Source organism: Myotis yumanensis, unplaced genomic scaffold, assembly GCF_028538775.1.
Source record: "Myotis yumanensis isolate MYYU_CA2020_CCGP unplaced genomic scaffold, mMyoYum1.0.hap1 SCAF_5, whole genome shotgun sequence".
Lineage (NCBI taxonomy): Eukaryota > Metazoa > Chordata > Mammalia > Chiroptera > Vespertilionidae > Myotis > Myotis yumanensis.
In genome coordinates this window covers 101,198,045-101,214,960 of record NW_027223756.1, presented here as the reverse complement: position 1 = coordinate 101,214,960, position 16,916 = coordinate 101,198,045, and the positions used below count along the sequence as shown (strand labels likewise).

The window sequence follows — 16,916 nt, the reverse complement described above, 5'->3', positions numbered from 1 at the left end:
GCTGCAGTGGCCTTTCTTGGAGGCCTTGATGGAGGACCAGAGGCCAGGAAGCTCACCATGGGAACCATTCGATCTGTGCACCTTGGAGCTCAGGAGTTCCAGTGGAGATGCCTCAGAGACTGGCAGGTGGGCTGAGGCTGAGAGACCAACGTGCCCGGTTGCAATGTGCCTGGGCTTTGAGGTGGGGGGGGGGGCGGGCGAGTGCGGGGGGAGGCTCTCTTTGTAAGCTGGTTATCTCTAGTGAGACTGCCCTGACAGCCTCTTTCAATCCATGAACCAAGGAAGGACAGTTCTGCTAAATGGACGGTTCCCCAAACCCCAGGAAGGTGCAGGGCCCTCACCCTCTTCCCCAAAACAAAACAGTGAAATAGATGATGCCTCCTGTGGTTCTGGTTTTTATTAGTGTTTGTGCATATACTGCGTGTGGAGGCCAGGCCAGGTGTGCAGCCTAGCAGTGTGACACACCCCCCCCCCGCCCCGCCCCCCCCCCCCCCCCCCCCCCCCCCCCCGCCGGCCATACACCGCAGGACCGAGCGCTCAGCACACTTGGGCCAGGTTGTGCTTCTTGTACAGCAGCGCCCGCCTCTTCTCACGCTCTCGCACAAAGGCACGCAGACGTGCTGTGGGGAAGGTCACCGCGGAGGGCTGGGAGCAGGCTGGGCCCTCCTCTGTCAGCCATGGGCACTGCAGGCAGCTGGATGCACATGGCCGGCCCCTGGAGCATGGAGAGTGGTGGTGGTGGTGGTGGTGGGGTGTCAGCCTGCTCTGGCGGGTGCAGGGCACAGGGGGATGGGCAGGACCGGCAGCTGGGGGCAGCAGGGTGGGGGTGGGGGGACAGGGCCACCTTACCAGGGGTGGGCGCACAGCGTGCTCTGCAGGAAGGCCACGGCTCCCCCGGACAGCCCCGCGTAGCAGCGACTCAGCAAGATGAGCCCTTTGCGCAGGCCTTTCTGCATGTCTCGCGTACCCTCGCTGCTCACTGGGTACTCAGCGCTCAACCTGCGCGGGAGCGAGGTAGGGGACTCGGGTCACAAGGGGGTCTGAGGTCATCCTCATGGATCCCACACCAGCCCCCACAACCCTCCCCCACCTCCCGCCTCCCGCCCCCGTCACGCGGTGACTCACATTATGAACGCCGTCACACCGATGGCCCAGATGTCAGTCTGTGGAACGGCACCCTGGCCCTCCAGGAGCTCCGGGGCTGGGAAAGCAGGTGCACAGGTGAGGCCTGGAGGCAAGACTGCGGGAGGGACTGGCTCCTGGCCCACCCCTTACCCCACGCACCCATGGTCTCCACATAGTCTTTGAACCTCTCTGAGGGCAGGACCCTTTCCTGGGCGAGGCTCTGGGCGTTGCCCAAGTCGACCACCTTGAGCAGGTTGTACTCTGTGACGATCATGTTCTCGGACCTGAGGTCCAGATGCAGGATGCGCTGTGCATGCAGGTACTGGGTGGCGCTCAGCATCTGCCACAGGTAGTCCTTCACCTCAGATTCTGAATAGGAGGCCCTGGGGGCACAGGGGAGGGCTCAGCTTGGTGGGTTTCGCTGAGCCCCTTCCCGGTGGAGGCGGATGCGAGCAAGGAAGTGAGCCTCCGGCATTGTGCCCCTCCTCCCCCAGCCCTGCATCCAGGCCAGGTGGCCCCTCACCGCTCAGCCAGGCAGGGGAGCAGCTCCGGCCCTGAGCACAGCTCCAAGATGAGGACCAGGTGCCGGGGGCTGAGGTAGGCGGCCTGCAGCTGGGCCAAGTGCGGGTTGCGCAGGCCCTTGAGGGCCTCGTACTCGCTAAGCACGGCTGTCCTGTCCTCCGGACGGTAGGGGATGATCTTGGCGGCCAGCTCCCGTCCACTGGCCTTCTCCCGGCACTGGCGCACCACGCTGAAGCGGCCCCTGGTGAGGAGGCACAGGCCAGGCTACTGAGGACCTTTTCTGTCCCCCACGTGCCCTCCTGCAGCCCCTTCCCACTCTCAGAGCTGCAGGGAGGAAGCCCAGCAGGGAAGGAGGGGGTGCAGATGCTGGAGAGCGGATTGGGGAGCGGCCGCACCTTCGGATCTGTGTTTGGAAGGCGAAGGTCTGCGTGCTGGGGAGCGGCTGGGCTGGCGGTGCAGGGCAGCTCTCCTCGGAGGCTGTGGGAAGGGAAGCCGGTGACTCCCCCTAGCCCCAGCTCCCCAACCTTGTCTCCTCGCACCCCTTCCCTGGCACCCTTTAAACCCACACTTGGCCTCTCATTCTTTGGACCATTTGGGGAGGAAGGAGGGGCAGCATACTAGCCAGAAAAAACCTTCCCAGTGATTGTATGTATTTTGGTGAAGTGGCAGGGCAATTCCAAAGGGATCACCACCCGACACCCCCCAGGTCCTGCAGAGGCTCACCCAGGTGCCTGGGCCCTCCCAGGTGGACCTGCTCAGAGGGGCTGCTGTAGGGACCCATGCCGGCCTTGCTGACGCACGCAGTCCGAAAGGCATACACACCGCCTCTGGAAAGCTTGCTGGCCAGGTAGCAGCAGTCAAAGATGTCTGAGGCCAGCGTGCTCCAGCTGCCACCTGGCCACACAGAGCGGGTGAGGGGTAGCTCCAGGGCTCCCCACTCCAGAGTCCCAGGTGGAGAGACCCCTCCCCGAGTAAGGCTGCCCAGGAGCACAGAGGGGGGCAGTCCTTCCCCCCTGGGTGCCCAGAAGCACAGATTGGCCTGGTACTTCCTGCACCCCCCTCCCTCCACTAGCCTCAGGGCCCCCCAGGAGTCGACAGCACAGGCACAGCCCTACCTTCTAGGCTGCACTGCACAATGTAGGTCACAGGGCCATAGGACTCCATGGGCTTCCAGACCAGCAAGACCCCATCAGTATACACCTCCCCGATGTCTGGGCGCGGGGAGGACGAGGGGCGCTCTGCAGGGCCCACAGTCAGGGGTCTGAGGTGGGCTTCCAGAGGTGGCCCATGCAGCTCTGAGCCCCTGTCCCCACCCCCGCATCCTACTGTCAGGCCCTGAGCCCACCCTCCCCTAGTCCCATAGATTCCAGGGTCCCATTCCAGTGCTGCCTGGCAGAGGGACCCAGTGCCTCTCCTGCTGGAGGCTCAGGAGGTGCCTGCCTGCCTGACCACAAGGTTCCTTCATCTAGTGTACATTCAGGAGCCCATGGAGTGGCCCTCACTTGCAGGCCCCTGCCCACCCCAAGTTCTGGTCAGAGATGCCTCAGCTTGGCTGAGTGGTAAAGCAGGGCATCTGACCCCCTCTAGGGATCAGTGGGGTCTAAGACTAGGCCTGCCTGACCCATTGGAAACTCAGGGAGGAGGTGATAGCCTGGAGTGGCCCCTCTCCCAGTCCCCGCTGAGATGGCCTGGCAGAGGCCCACACACCTGCCTTCCGGAGGACAGCTGTGGTAGCTGCCGTGCCCAGGGCATTGTGCACGCTGCATGTGTACACGCCTAGGTCCTCAGTGGTCACCACCAGGATGGTCAGAAGGTGGAAATTTTTTAGTGTGGAGGAGATGAGGAGGCGGCTGCTGCTCTCCAGGATGACCCCATCTGCATTGGGACAAAGCAAGCCTGGGGGGAAGCTCAAAACACCCAGCCCCACACCCTATCTGGGCCTCAGTTTCCCTCTGTAAGTTGATGGCCATGAAGTCAAGGAATACCCCCCTGCTGTCCTGCCACGCTTCCACCTCCTCGCCGACACCAGGATAGCTCCTTACCTTTCTCCCAGGTGGCCTGGGCAGCTGGCTGGGCCGACACTTGGCAGGCAAGAGTCACAGACTGACCCAGGGCCACGGTCTCATCTGCAAGCCCCCTTAGGAAGGATGGCGCTAGAGAAGGCACGTGGACCAAGTGTCAGAGGTGATCTCAGGCAGAGCATACAACCCGAGGTGGGGATACTGGAGAGAAGCCCATCCCCACCCAGTTCATCTTCAACACTAGCACCTCCTCCAGGAAGTGCTCAGTCCGGACAGCCAGGGAGCCGAGTACCCCATCTGGGCTCAAGTCACTGTGGGTTTTAGCTTGCCCCCCTGCTGGTCTGGCACTGTGGTCCCCTGGGCAGCAGGGGGACCCAGTCCCAGGAAGCACATTCACCTTGGTCTCTGCTCTTCAGACCCGACAGCCGGAAGGAAACTAGGCCTGCCTTTTTCCTAGGGGGACCCTCCTTCTCTGGACCTGCATGGAGGACAGGACCAAGGGAGGTCACACCGAGAGGCTGGCCCCTTTGGGCAGCCAGCTGCCTGGCACTGCCATCAGGAGCACAGGAGGAGGACTCTGGGGCCACCTACCACCCACTGCCAGATTCCCATGTCGCAGGAAAGCCCAGATCCTAGGGGTTTTGGGGGGAAACAAACTAAATCTGCTGAGGAGTCCACCCCCTCTCTAGCCTGTCAGCATCTGTCCATTCTGAGTGGGAGGACCTCTGGCAAGTAAGGCCAGCAGCTCAGGGGTGCAGGTGCCTGGAAGTCCTGCTGAGATCTGGGGTCGGGTGGGGTCAGTGAGGGTCAGGGGTCAGGAAGACTGGCCCGGGAAGGATCCTCTCTGCGGGGGTGTAACCCCTGCAGTTGCTCCAGGTCCCAGCACTAGGTCTCAGAGGCGCATGGGAGGGGATGAAGCCAAGAAGATGACCTTGGGAACAGAAGCCCATAGGCATGGGGGTGGGCAGCACAGGCACAGGCACAGGCACAGGCAGGGGTAGGGAGGGCTTCCTGCCTCAGGTGGGCTCCTGAGCTGATTCCTGGGCGTGTGTACAAGGTGCCCCAAGGTACAGAGGGCACACCTGGCCAGGCCCCGAAGGCCTCATGATAGCGAGGGGTCGGGGGAGACTCACCTTGAGGCCTGCCTCTCAGGAGGCTGGAGATGTGGGCCACTGAGGCCCTCACCTTCTGGCGCAGCCCCAGCTCCACAGGCTCGTCCAGCAGGGCATGCCGCCCGGGGAAGCGCCGGCCACTGGAGGGGGGTGACCACTTGCGCTTCCTGCTGCCACCTGCCTCCCTGAACAGGGCCTCACTGTCCTCCAGCTCTTCCCTGATCTCCAGGCTGGCAGGCAGGCCCAGCCCGCCCTGCCAGGACCACGTGGCCTCTGGGAGCTCAGCCAGCTCCTCCCTGGCCTCCGACGCTGGGGATGGTGGCAGCTCTGGCTTGGGGATCTTCCTGAAGAGCATGAACTCAAAGGGAAGGTACTTGATGTCGTACAGGTCCGACAGGTTGAGGTAGGCAGGCTCCACCTCCGATATATCCAGAGACATGGTGTCTGCTGCCTCCATGTCCCCTGACAGGTCCTGGATCTGCACCAGCGACACCTGGGACCCCCCTGCCCCCGCTGCCCGCTGGCAAGGGCACCACGCTGGCCTGGGGGAGTGGGCTGTCGGCCCCCGTTTCGTCCTGTTCCTCCGAAGACTGAGAGGTGGCCCAGGTCATCCGGGCCCACAGGGGTCCCTGTCCCAGTATGCCTCCCGCATCCCCGCCAAAGGCAAAGGCGCCATAGCCGGCCACCCCTGCATAACCGCCATGGTGCCCAAGGGAGAACTTCCGTGAGGTCGCCTGCTCCCGAGGCTGAGGTGGGCTGGGCTCAGACTCCCACAGGCCCTCTGTCTCCTGGGCTAGATCCTCAGTGTCCAGGGAGGAGCCGGGCGCCATGCCAGATGGGGAGGCTGGCCCTGGAGAGCTGGGGGGACGGGGCCTCCCAGGGAACAGGGTGGCCTCCAGCCCCATCTTAGAGCCTGGCTGGAGGCTTGCTTGAGCTGGGGAGGAGGGAGCCTGCAGTCCCCGGGAGAGGAAGGAGCCAGGAGCTTGGGGTGCAACAGCCTCAGGGGGATCAGAGCCCTTCCTGGTGGCAGGGCCCCTCTGGGGGTGATAAAAAGGAGCCGGCTGCCCCCCACAGCTGTCCTGGGAGGACCCCTCTTGCTCAGCAAGGCAAGGATCTCCACCAGAAGATGAAAATGGTCTCTGCCCTTCCCGAGACTCCATTTCCGGGGCACCTGCCACCTCTCTGGGCACGCTCTCCCCTCCTGTTTCAGCCTGGAGGCCCCAGAGGGTGGGGGAGGGACCCTGCCCCTCATGGCAGCCCTCTCCGGAGGGGCCGGTCCCACGGGGACAGTCGGAGCCCAGGGAATGGCTGCGGCAGGGGCCTCCGGCGCCGGTGCTGGCGCTGGGCGGCCGCGGGGAAGTCTCGAAGGAGGGCGGCTCCTCTCGGGCGGCCGCCTCCTCCAGCGCGCGGTGCTCCAGCAGCGGCTCGCGCAGGCCGGGCACGGCGCCCGCGAAGTAGCCGCCCTTGAGCAGGTGCCTCCGCCGCGCAGGCACCCGCCTGCCCGTGGCCGTGGCCGTGGCCGTGGCCGGGGCCGGGGCCCCTCGCGGCGGACTCTGGCCGGCCTGCTGGTAGAACAGGCTGCGGATGACGCTGTGCCGGGGCACGCAGCCCGGGGCAGCTGCGGGCTCGGCGCCCCCGGGCGGCGCGGGCCGAGGCGCGGCCTCCTGGGGAGGACAGGCCTCGGCCTCCTCCGGCAGGCTGGCCGACGGCCGCAGGAACCCTCGCGGGTGCACCAGCGGGGAGTGCGTCACCGGGGAGGGTGGCAGCGACTTGGCCCGGGCAAAGGGTGCCAGCTCGTTGTCGGAGGACGAGGAGCTGCTGGAAGAGGCGCTGGCGTCGCCGCGCAGGTGCCGGGCCACGCCGAGGGACGGGCTGTCCGGCGGGCCCTGGAGCAGCTCGGGGATGGAGCGCATCACCAGGATGGACTTGTAGCTCATCAGGGAGCGCTGGGGGCGCGGGGACGAGGGGCGTCAGCCAGTGCCCACTGCCTCCCGACTCCGGTGCCCCGAGATGGGGGACCCAGGAGGCGGGGCGCGTTAAAAGCCCTTGTCCTCATTTCCTACCCCCAGGACTCTGTGTTTGTGTCCCGTCCTGTCATCTCAGGGAACACAGATTCTGAAAGAAGGATGCCCAGCCCCCACCTCCGGCGCACAGCCAGCCCTGGGACCTTAGCTCCCCACCACCTGCCCCCAACCTCAGCCATCCGCCCGCCCCGCACTGCCTCCGGGCTCACCTGCCAGCGGCTGCGGGCCAAGAGGAACTTGAGTTGCTTGGTGTTGATGAAGTGGGCCTCCTCCGCGGGCAGGGACTTCTGGGGGGCCCGGGTGAGAAAGCCACGTGTGTGAGGGGAGAGCCTGGTGTACCCTAGAGCCCGATAGGCCCCACCCCTCTTGGCCTCATTTTTCCTCCCTGTTCGCCAGGCCTGCCAGATTCACCCTACTCACCTGGAACCAGGGGTGGGCAAGGCACTGGGCTGCACTGGGCCGGCTTCTGTGGGGAGACCAAGCCAGCGGTCAGGCCAGGGGTGGGCTGGTCCCCTGAACAGGGGATGGGGGAGGAGAGCAGGGCATGCACACTCACTCCGGGACCCTCCGCAGGGCAGCCTTGATAAAGTCCTGAGCATCCGGGCTGAGGTGTGCCGCCACCGGGCTGCTCCAGGACACCCGCCCCTCCAGCACGTTCAAGAGGGTTGCCCGGTCACTCTCGCCCGCAAATGGGGACACGCAGGTCAAGCTGAAAGCACAGTGAGTGTCGGGCCCTCAGACATGACCCCGGATCTCTGGGTCCCCTGGGGTTGGTCAGTGGAGCCCTGACTGGGATGGCCTCTTAGTTCCCTCAGAGTCCCAGCAAGTGTCTCAGGCTTGCCCAGGTTTCAGGCCCAGGCCGGAGTGAGGATCTGGGCTCAGTCTACACCAGCAAAGGTCCTCAGGGCAGTAACTGCGATGGAGGGCCTCTGGGCAAACCAGCCAGACCCTTTGAGGAAACAGCTCAGCGCTATGTCTCACGACCCCACTGGGAAGAGCTCCTCTGGGGCAGGGTATGGTGAAAAGCCCTGGGCAAAACCTCTTATCCGAGGTGGCCCACTGCTTGTTTCCAAACTAGCAGCCCCTTGGGCCCCAGGTCTCTGATCTGGGGAGGGCCAGCGGGGCCTGGGACCTCCCATGGGCCTGCGGGTGGGGTCTGGGATTTCTTCTGAGGAGATGGGGCACAGGTCTGCTCACCTGAGGTAGGAGATGACCCCCATAGCCCTGTGGGAACAAAACCACAGCTGTGAGTCACCCAGCCGGGCCCCCAGGTGAGGGGCATGGGGGGAATGGCAGCTGAGAGGACGGCAGGCAGAGAACGGGGGGATGGGCTGTCACGGTGGCTTTGTCCCGGGGGCCCACCCACTCACCAGATGTCAGAGGCCTCGCTCACAGGGGTCTGCTCGATGATCTCGGGGGACACAAACTCAGGGCACCCATACTTGCTATACTTTGGCTCTGCCAAGGCGATTCTTTGGGCAAAGCCAAAGTCGCAGATTTTAATGTCTTCCCGAGCAGGATGCACCATCAGGATGTTGGGAGGCTGTTGGACAGAGTCATGAGTGGGTAAGGCCTCAACCTACGGAGGTGACTCCTGGGGCTGCCAGGTCTGGCGGGGGGTGGGGGGGGGTGGAGGCGGTGGAGGGGGAGTAACTAGGGAGTCTGAGGAGCTGTTCCATGAGAGGAAGAGGCCAGTGGGGGCAGGAGCAGGTTTCAGTACCATTTGGGGGCAGCCTCTGCTCTATCAGAGCCATACCCCACCTGCAGGGGCTGCTGGTAAAGTAGTGAGCTTCCCATCCCCAAAAGTGAGCAAATCCTGACAGGAAAACTGGAAGTGGTGGGCCTGTGCCTTTCCAGCCTGCAGGCCCCAGGCTCCCATCTACCCTTCCCACGGCTCTGGGGATGCAGGGTGGTTGGGGCAAGTACCTTTATGTCCAGGTGGAGGATGCTGTGGCTGTGCAGGTAATGCAACCCCTCCACCAGCTGCTGGATGTAGACCTTGACCTACAGTGGCAAAGGCCGTTGCTCAGGCAAGACAGTCAGCCTCGACCTCCCCCTCCCCTCTGCTTTCTTCCCTGCCCTGCGCCAATCTACACCTCCACTCTCTCCAAGCCTGGGACAGTCCCAGAGGCAGTACAAAGCCTCCCAGACCCCATGAGCCTGGGCACAGGGATTCCTCTGGGCCCTGAAGGTGGGGAGGGTTTGGATGTGTGAAGCCGCCTGAGCAAAACAGGAAGCTTGATGTTTCAGGAAAAGGCAAGGGTTGGCCCATTGGCCAGGTGCAGGCTGGGAGAGGGAAGTGGTGAGCCCTGGCCAAGAGGTCTTTGAGAGTTGACTGAGGAACTGTGACACTTTGTGAGGCCCCGGAGACCCCAAAAGGTCTCTGTGCAAGAGGGGAGGTTGTGTCTGCTGGGGCAGGAGGTCAGGGCGGGGGGCGGGGGAGTGGGAGGCCTGGTGGGTATACATGCAAGCCTATTGGCTGGGCAGACAGCTCAGGCTGCAGTCACCTCAGCTTCTGTCACCACACTCTTCTTGAACAGGCGGTCCAGTAGTTCCTCTGATGAGCACCTGGGGCTCAGGTCAAGGAAAGCTCTGGGGCCTGGAACCCACCCAGCTCCACACCCCACGGCAAGTCTTATCTTGGGGTGGAAGTGAGGGTCCATGCTGGGAGATGGGCCCTCGGGGTTGAGGAGAGAGCTGAGGCCAGGAGCCAGCAGCAGCGTTGGAGTGGAGACATCCTCTACTCTGCACAAAGCCCACACCCCCTGCAGGGACAGGGGTCGCTGACTGGGGGATGTGGGGGGGAGTGAGCACGTGACACCCAGAGACTCTCAGCAAGTGGTGGGGTGAGACCCTGAGGGGGCAGGGAAGGGGTGTGGCCCTCCCTCGAGCCTGAGTGGACAAAGTAGGATCCCAGCACTTGGGGCTCAGGGCTGCCATTTAAGCAGCCTGACCTCCTGCTGAGAGAGGCCACATGGAGCAGGGGAGGGGCCCTCTGGACGCAACCCTGCCCAAATTCCCAACTCAAGGGGCAGCGGGCTATGAGGACAGGGCCATGTCTGGGCTGGTTAGTCACACAGCATCGTAACAGGAACGTGGGAGGCCCGGCTGGCGGCCCTCACGAGGAAAGCAGGACCGAGGACACCAGGATCGCAGGCCCACAGTGCCCGGGGACCCCTGCTCTCCCGAGGCCTGCTCCCTCCTGGTGCTCTTGGGGCTGGGGGCTGGATACAGCTCCAGGACAAGGATGAGCGTTTTGCGCGTCTCAAACTGGTCCAGCAGCCTGGTCACCAGCGGGTGGCTCAGCTCTGCCAGCACATCTCGCTCCCGGTAAGCCTGGGTGCGCGTCCTGCTCCGCAGGGGGATGAACTTGGCAGCACAGGACATCTGGTTGCCCTTGTGCTGCACCCTCTTCACAAAGCCGAACACACCTCTAGGAAGAGGGGAGCCCACACTGACTCCCAAGACGGCTCCAAGGAGGGAGGTGGGGTTCCTGGAGGGCAGGGGCTGGGGGAGCGGGTACTGGGGAGGCAAGGGCTCCCTAGAGGTAGGGTTCCCAGGGTACGGGCCTCCTGAGGATGGGAGGGTACTGGAGGGAGGAGGCGAGGATGGGATGGGGGGGTGTCTTCCAGGAGATGGGAGTTCTCAAAGGGCGGGGTTGCAGTTGATAGGCAGGCAGATTCCTGAGAGGGGAGGATTCTGAGAGAGCAGGGGCTAGGGGTTGGGCAGGGTTCCCAGACGTCCAGAGAGGACTGAGGGGTGGCCTCTGATAAGTGGGGTTCTCAGGAGGTAAGGATTTATGGGGGACCAGGACTCCAGAGGGCAGGGTTCCAGGGGTTGGGGCTGGGGATCCTGGGCTAGGGACTCCAGCAGGCCAGGTTTGGGGGACTGGGCAGGGATGGGGGCGGGGCTCCTGGGGCTGGGGGAGATACCTCCCAATCTCTTCCTTGACTTCGTAGAAAGAGTGCAGTTTTCTCCGATAGCTTTGCTTCTCCGAGCCCAGCTCGCTGGCCCCTGTAGCCAGGGAGCAGTCAGGTGCCAGTGTGAACAGAGATCACCACCCCGTCACTGTTCCCCAGCTCTGTAGAATCTGAGGAGCCCACAGGACCCCATGCCCGCAGGAAGCCGGACTGGGGCCTGGGAAGGGTTCCCTGATTCACCTCCGTGCACCAGCAGCTCCGCCTTGCACAGCACCTGGCCGCCAGCGTTTTGGGCCAGGCAGGTGTAGACACCGGCGTCCTGCTGGGCCACATCCCTCAGCACCAGGGAGTAGGTTGTCCCTTCCTGCTGCTGGCTGAGCCGTGCACTGTCCACCAGCTGGACGCTGTCCTGGAGGCACAGGTGGGGGTGACCATCAGCCCACCCTGTCTTCCGTGAGTGACACGCCATGTCCAGTGGGGATTTCACACTCTCCCTCCAGATACAGGCCCCACCCCACACGCATCTCTACCTTATACCAGGTCACTGTGGGCTGCGGGTTGCCCTCGATGACGGCCTGGAATTCTGCTGTGCTGCCTCCCTGTGCCTGCACATCCTCAATGGTGACCTGCATGGACGGGGGTCCTGGGGGTATGGAGGAAAACCGTGGGGAGAAGTCCAGGCTGCACAGCACAGCCGCCCACTGCAGCCCACGCTGCAGTCTGTGAGCGGGGGCCTGCATCATCGAGACCCCGGTGGGCTGGCAGGGACCCAGGCGCCTCGGGCGTCCCAGGCATCTCAAGGCCCTGAGACCCTCAGGGTGACAGAGCCCCTCGGCCTCCCAGATGAAGGCGGCCCCTCCTGATTCGGCGCAGGCTCCGGACAGTTAGGAGGTGCTTCTGAGCACCGTCTCCCCACCTAAACCCGGCTCTTGGAGGCAGGCACACAGGGCATGCTAACTTAGGCTGCAGAGAGGACACCTAGGTCCCTGCTGCCCATGCTCCCCTCCCAGGGATGCCCCTCGGAGGGCACTCAGGGGCTGGGGTCGCAGGGGCTGGCCGCAGCAGGCGGGCACACATCGGATGGCTCCTCCGTGCAAGTGTCCCCCAGCCGACTGCCCGGTGGGCACACACGTAGCCTACTTGCTGCGGCACCCAGGTCGCTGGCCTTGTACACGTATGTCCGGTGCATGGTTTCTGTGAACACGTGGCTGCAGACATCCCAGAGCTCAGTGGCCTCTGTCCCCGGCCAGGCCGCGCTCTCCATCCTGGGGTCATGCAGCGGGGTGAGTTGTCTGCCACCCATCCACTTCTGGGGTTGGGCACTGACCCTGGTGGTAAGATGGGTCCCTGCCCCACCCCCACCCGGGGCTGCAGCCGACTGCATGGGAAGGAATGCAGAGACCAGGGCCCAGCCCTAAGTGTGGAGGGGCTCCCCGAACACCTTCGCCCCGAGAGTGGCCTCTCCTCCTGTACTGCCCTTTGGCTGGGGAAGGGCTGATGAGGAATGTCCTGGGATGCTGTGCGCCCACTTCTTACTCCTCCTGCCCTGCTCGCAGATGTCCCCTCATAGAAAGCCCCACCCAGTGTGCCAGGGACATTACCTGATGGGCACCATGCGTTCGTGAGTCGCCGCAGGAGCCCCCGAGTCCTGATCCTGGCTCCCAGGAGGGAGAGACTCAGGCACCTTCCTGGACTCTGCTGGTGGGAGGCCAGGGCCTAGTGAGACAGAGCTTGGGATGCGCTGGGGGCTGTCCCCAATGACATGCCCCTGTCACCCTCCAGGGCGCAGAGGGCGGGAGCACAGGCAGAGCAGGGGCGCAAGGGTCCGTGTCCCTAAACCCGGGACTCTTTCTGCGCATGTGCACCTCCTCCAGGGCACCCACCTGTCCTAGCCGGGAGCCCGGGCCACCAGCCCTAAGGCTGCCCACCTCCCCAACACCCCATCCCACAAGGGGATGCGGCACCTCGGCGGAGAGGGCCCCCTCGGCAGCATCCCTAGGGTTGCATCTGTCAGGGGCAAGGTATCCTCCTCCTTCCTCTCCTCTCCCCACCCCCTCTCCTACCCTGAGCACAGGGTGCCCAGGCTACCTACCGGGGCTCTGACTCAGGTCTCTGACACCCAGGACAGATGTACTCAGGGTGGGAACTTCCCTGAAATACCTCTCCCCTGCCTAGTTTCGTAGATGGGTGACAGCCTGAGTGAGGGGTGGGCCTCGCCCAGGGTCCCCGTGCAAGGATCCCAGTGATACCTGGGTCCCAGGGTTCTTCCACTTCACTCCCATGGGATGAGCACCCATGGCGACCAAGGCTTGGGTCAGCACAGAGGAGAGGGTCTGGGAGCAGGTGGTATTTGGCAGTCAGCCTGCCACTGGGCCTCACCAGATTCATCTGCAGCCTCAGTGCCTAGGAGCTGGGGGCTGGCCTCCTGGAGAGCAAGTGGCTCCCTGGGGCCCAGGCCAGCGTGGTCCCCTGCAGAGGGTCCCGGAGCCTCCAGGCCCACCAGTGTCCTCTGGACAGATGTGCTCTGGTCCACTTGCTCCAGGGCAGTTGGGGGTGGGACAGCAGCACCTATGGGAAAAGTGGGTCAGCCTGTAGGCGTGAGACATGGCCGAGGACCTGAGCGGGGGCTTCAGGAAACCTATCTCGGTCCTTAGAGATGCCCAGGTAAGACGAACAGGCTGCCATTCCCACCCACCACTCCTCTCTCAGGAGGCGCTGGAGGTGGAAGCCCGAAAGAGAAGGGGCCTGGGAGTGGGTAGAGATGGTGCCAGGGCACTGAGAGCAGAGCCCCACCACTCCTGCCCTTGTGCCCAGATGCCTTCAGGAGAACGCCAACTCCTCAGGAGCAGCTGAGCCTGGTCACCTCCATGTGCCCCGTCTGCCCCAAGGTCTCAGCTCTTGCCATCCCTTCATCCTGTGCTGACCTCCCTCATGGCTCACTCTGGACCCCAGGCCCAGTGGACCCAGCCCCATAATATAGGGAAACCTGCAGCCAACTGAGGGGCCTGGGCACCCACAAGGGGTGGGCTCCCTTATTGCCCTCCCATAGCAGACCCTGTCCCCCGCCCAGGACGGGACTCCACCAGAGGGCCTGTCTGGCCCAGGTCACTGCCCCTTCATCTGGCCTTGCCCTGGCCTCCAACACAGCCCCCACCTCTTCCCACCAGACCCTCCCTGCCCTCAGCCTTGGGTGCAGCCCCTTCCTCCGCCTGGCTGCCAGCCTCAGGTGGCATCGCTGTAGTCGGACAGGTGTGCCCAGTCATGCCCACTGCTCCATTCCCAGCAGGTCCCCCTGCCTAGAGCCCTCCCCTGCCCCAGGACCCTCTCCTACCCACCCTGTCCTTTCCCACTCCAAGGAGGACCCCACACATCACACCCCCATTGTCTGTCCTGACAACAGCCTGGCTGCACAGGGGCAGGAAGGCCTGCCTGCTCGAGTGCAGGCAGGCTGGTCAGGCAAGTGCGCTGTCTCCACCCAGGGACCTCAGACGGCCAGGACCCACCCCAGGCTGCAGCAGAGGGGGCCTGGGCTGCCACTGGTTGGTCCCCAGGGCTAGGCCTAGCGGTCCCCTACCGCCCAAGTTCCAGAGCCACTGGAAGAAGCAAGAAGGAGCAGAGTACAGGGTGTGGGAGCCAGTTTATTATCATCATGGAGTCAACTAGTAGGGGCTGCTTCCCACCCAGACCCTGGCCCCTGCTGCAGGGGAGGCCTGGAAAGTCTGCAGAGGGCACCCCGTGTCCATGGGAAGATGTGCCCCAAGAAGCCCCCACTGAGATGGGGCAGCCTGGGCGTGGGCAGGGATGTGCCACAGCAAAGAGAGACGGGAGGCCACAGCCCAGACCGAGTCTACCTGCTCTCAGTAAATCTCAGTAAATCTGGGTTACAGCTGTGCGGACAGTGTCCTCAGCTGAAGACCCCGGGAGGACAGGCAGCTGAAGTCCCGAGTTGCTGGAGAGCAGGGGGGTGGTCAGAGCACATGTCCTGAGGTGCTGGCTTCAGGCCCCTCTCCTGAGCTCAAAACTCACAGCAGCTGTGAAGCAGGTAGGTACGGAGCCAGGCAGGGTCCTAGGCCCCAAGGCCATGCCCCTTTCTGCTGCTCTCATGCAGCCCTGTCAGCAGTAAACTGGCTCTGAGAGGGTCGTCTCACCCCCCAGCCGCCTGTGCCCTTGAGGGTCGAGGGTCGCAGCCTCAGCCCTGGGACGGACTGGGATCCTCATCCCCGTCAGGCCGAATGTGCAGGGTGACTGTCTCACCCACTGTCCCAAAGCTGACCGTGTGGGTGGAAACCTCCGTTTTGAAGCTGCTCTGCCCACTGTCCGCAGAGCGATGGACTTGGGTGCAGAAGGATGTGGCACCCCTAGCCCGGGAGACACCAACAGGGCGGAAGACCTGGGGCCTCGACAGAGCTGTTCCCTGGGGCAAGCAGCTGAAGAAGCCAGGCGGGGCTCGGGGGCCTGGTGGACGCCACACGTCGAGCAGGACGGGCTGTCCCACAGTGGGCTCACTGATCTCTCTCTGGAGCACCGAGACCTCGCAGGGTGGGTCGTCGGAGACACTGGGCACGGGGCTGCTGCAGCCGAAGGTCTCCCCTTCCTGGGGTGTGTAATCCTCCAGGTCAGCCAGCGTCAGCACACAGCCATCGCGTGTGAGGATCTTGGGGTCCCAGCCTCGAAGGTCCTCGGCGCCCAGGGGCTCCTCCATCAGGTGGACACCTCTCCCCTCCTGCACCTCCAGGGGGCCCTCCTCTTCGGTGGCCCCAGGAGGGGACAGCTCATGGGTCTCCAGCCCAGCGTCCACACAGAAGACTCTGCCCTGGGTCAGGGGCTCCTGGGTCAGCAGCTTGTTGTTGGAGTTGTTTGTGTTGGGGTCTCCTCCGGGGGTCCCACCAGGAAGCGTGAAGAGAAGCCCCGCTGAGCTGCCAGGCACCTCTCTAGCTGGAGATGCACCCCTTGAGCCTGTTTTCTTCACCTGGACTTCGATGGTCTCCTCGACCTCCACCCACTTGGGCCTGGGCCCGGTGCCCCTGGGCAGGGCTGGCGTATGGGCTCCGGGCTCTGTCACGTACAGCGTGGGTACAGGGGGCTTCCAGCCTGGCTCCTCCCCTGGCCTTCGAAGTTGGCCAGCCCCTTGTGAATGCAGCAGCTCAGGGGCTGACAGGCCCGACCTGGGTGAACTGGCAGGGTGCCGGGAAGGTGAGCGGGAGGGAGACTTGCTGGGGGACTTGAGGCGGCCACGCGGGCTCTTCACCACGGTGGTGATGGTCTCCTCTCTGCAGGGAGAGGGCCGAGAGGAGATGGCACGGAGACCTGCAGCCTGGCTTGCCACCCATGCCACCAGCACATTCAGAGCCAGCAGGAGAGATCAGGTTAATGTACCAGCAAGCAAAGGGTGAAACTACATAAGCTCCTACACATGCACTTGAGCCCAATCTCTGGAACCCCCAGCCAGAGAACCAAAGAAACAAACACAGAGTCTCATCTGGTCAACCATGGGCTCTGGTGTGCAGACCTCAAATAGGAGTTGAGGCATCACTGCATCACACAGGTGCCTCCAAGCCCCAGACCAAGTCCAGTGTGCAAGTCCCTGTGGGTAGTATTCCCTGTTCATAGCTGTCTTATTTTGGATGCCAGTCCTCTCAGAGCTAATGGCCAGTGTGCAAGGACATTGCCCTATAGTCCTCCTTATCCGTCCCACCAGTGTTTTGTGCTTTGTATCATGGGGTGGGGGCCCAGCAAGCTCTCAGAGGGCAGGTGCCTCAGTGATCTTGAGTTAGGGACAGACTGGGCAGTTGATGCCACAGGTGCAGGTGTGAGAAGGTTGTCAGAGCCCTGACCTGCAGCCTGGATTCCTGGCCTCTTGGTCTGGTGGTGTTAGGCTGGGCAAGGACACTTGGTCTCGGATGTGACTCTGCTGTCATAGGCTTTGTGACCTCAGACAAGCTCTTCCCCTTCCTGGGCCCCATCTTCCAAACAGAGAGTGGGGGGAGAAGAAGCAGAACTCAAGGCCAGTTGCATGTGGGTGCACATGGGGCGCTGATTGGGGACTCTGCAGCAGCACTGGGGGATGGGTCTGGCCCCCTTTTACGGGAGTGGACAAGACTCAAAGAGGCTCAAAACTTTCTCAGGACCAAGAGTCAGAAGCCCACCAGTCAGCTAGGTCCTCCTCGGTCGTCCAATGCCCTGACCTGGCTG

The 16,916-nt window shown here is 63.7% G+C and overlaps 1 protein-coding gene across 1 annotated transcript in view; it reads right to left on the bottom strand.

Annotated features, from left to right (window-relative positions):
- Nucleotides 1-519: 519 nt before the first annotated feature.
- Nucleotides 520-16,916, bottom strand: part of OBSCN (obscurin, cytoskeletal calmodulin and titin-interacting RhoGEF) — a 167,403-nt gene continuing 151,006 nt past the window's right edge. The window contains 27 exon segments of the mRNA XM_070416713.1: nt 520-715; nt 850-999; nt 1,126-1,201; nt 1,285-1,508; nt 1,649-1,888; nt 2,043-2,124; nt 2,371-2,541; nt 2,763-2,885; nt 3,355-3,522; nt 3,690-3,800; nt 4,066-4,146; nt 4,802-5,289; nt 5,291-6,726; nt 7,014-7,091; nt 7,225-7,270; nt 7,361-7,513; nt 8,002-8,028; nt 8,175-8,347; nt 8,731-8,808; nt 9,312-9,372; nt 10,037-10,237; nt 10,737-10,818; nt 10,965-11,133; nt 11,255-11,367; nt 11,865-11,989; nt 12,326-12,422; nt 13,104-13,292. Of these exon segments, the coding sequence (XP_070272814.1) occupies nt 538-715; nt 850-999; nt 1,126-1,201; nt 1,285-1,508; nt 1,649-1,888; nt 2,043-2,124; nt 2,371-2,541; nt 2,763-2,885; nt 3,355-3,522; nt 3,690-3,800; nt 4,066-4,146; nt 4,802-5,289; nt 5,291-6,726; nt 7,014-7,091; nt 7,225-7,270; nt 7,361-7,513; nt 8,002-8,028; nt 8,175-8,347; nt 8,731-8,808; nt 9,312-9,372; nt 10,037-10,237; nt 10,737-10,818; nt 10,965-11,133; nt 11,255-11,367; nt 11,865-11,989; nt 12,326-12,422; nt 13,104-13,292 (5,120 nt within the window). The 3' untranslated portion in view covers nt 520-537.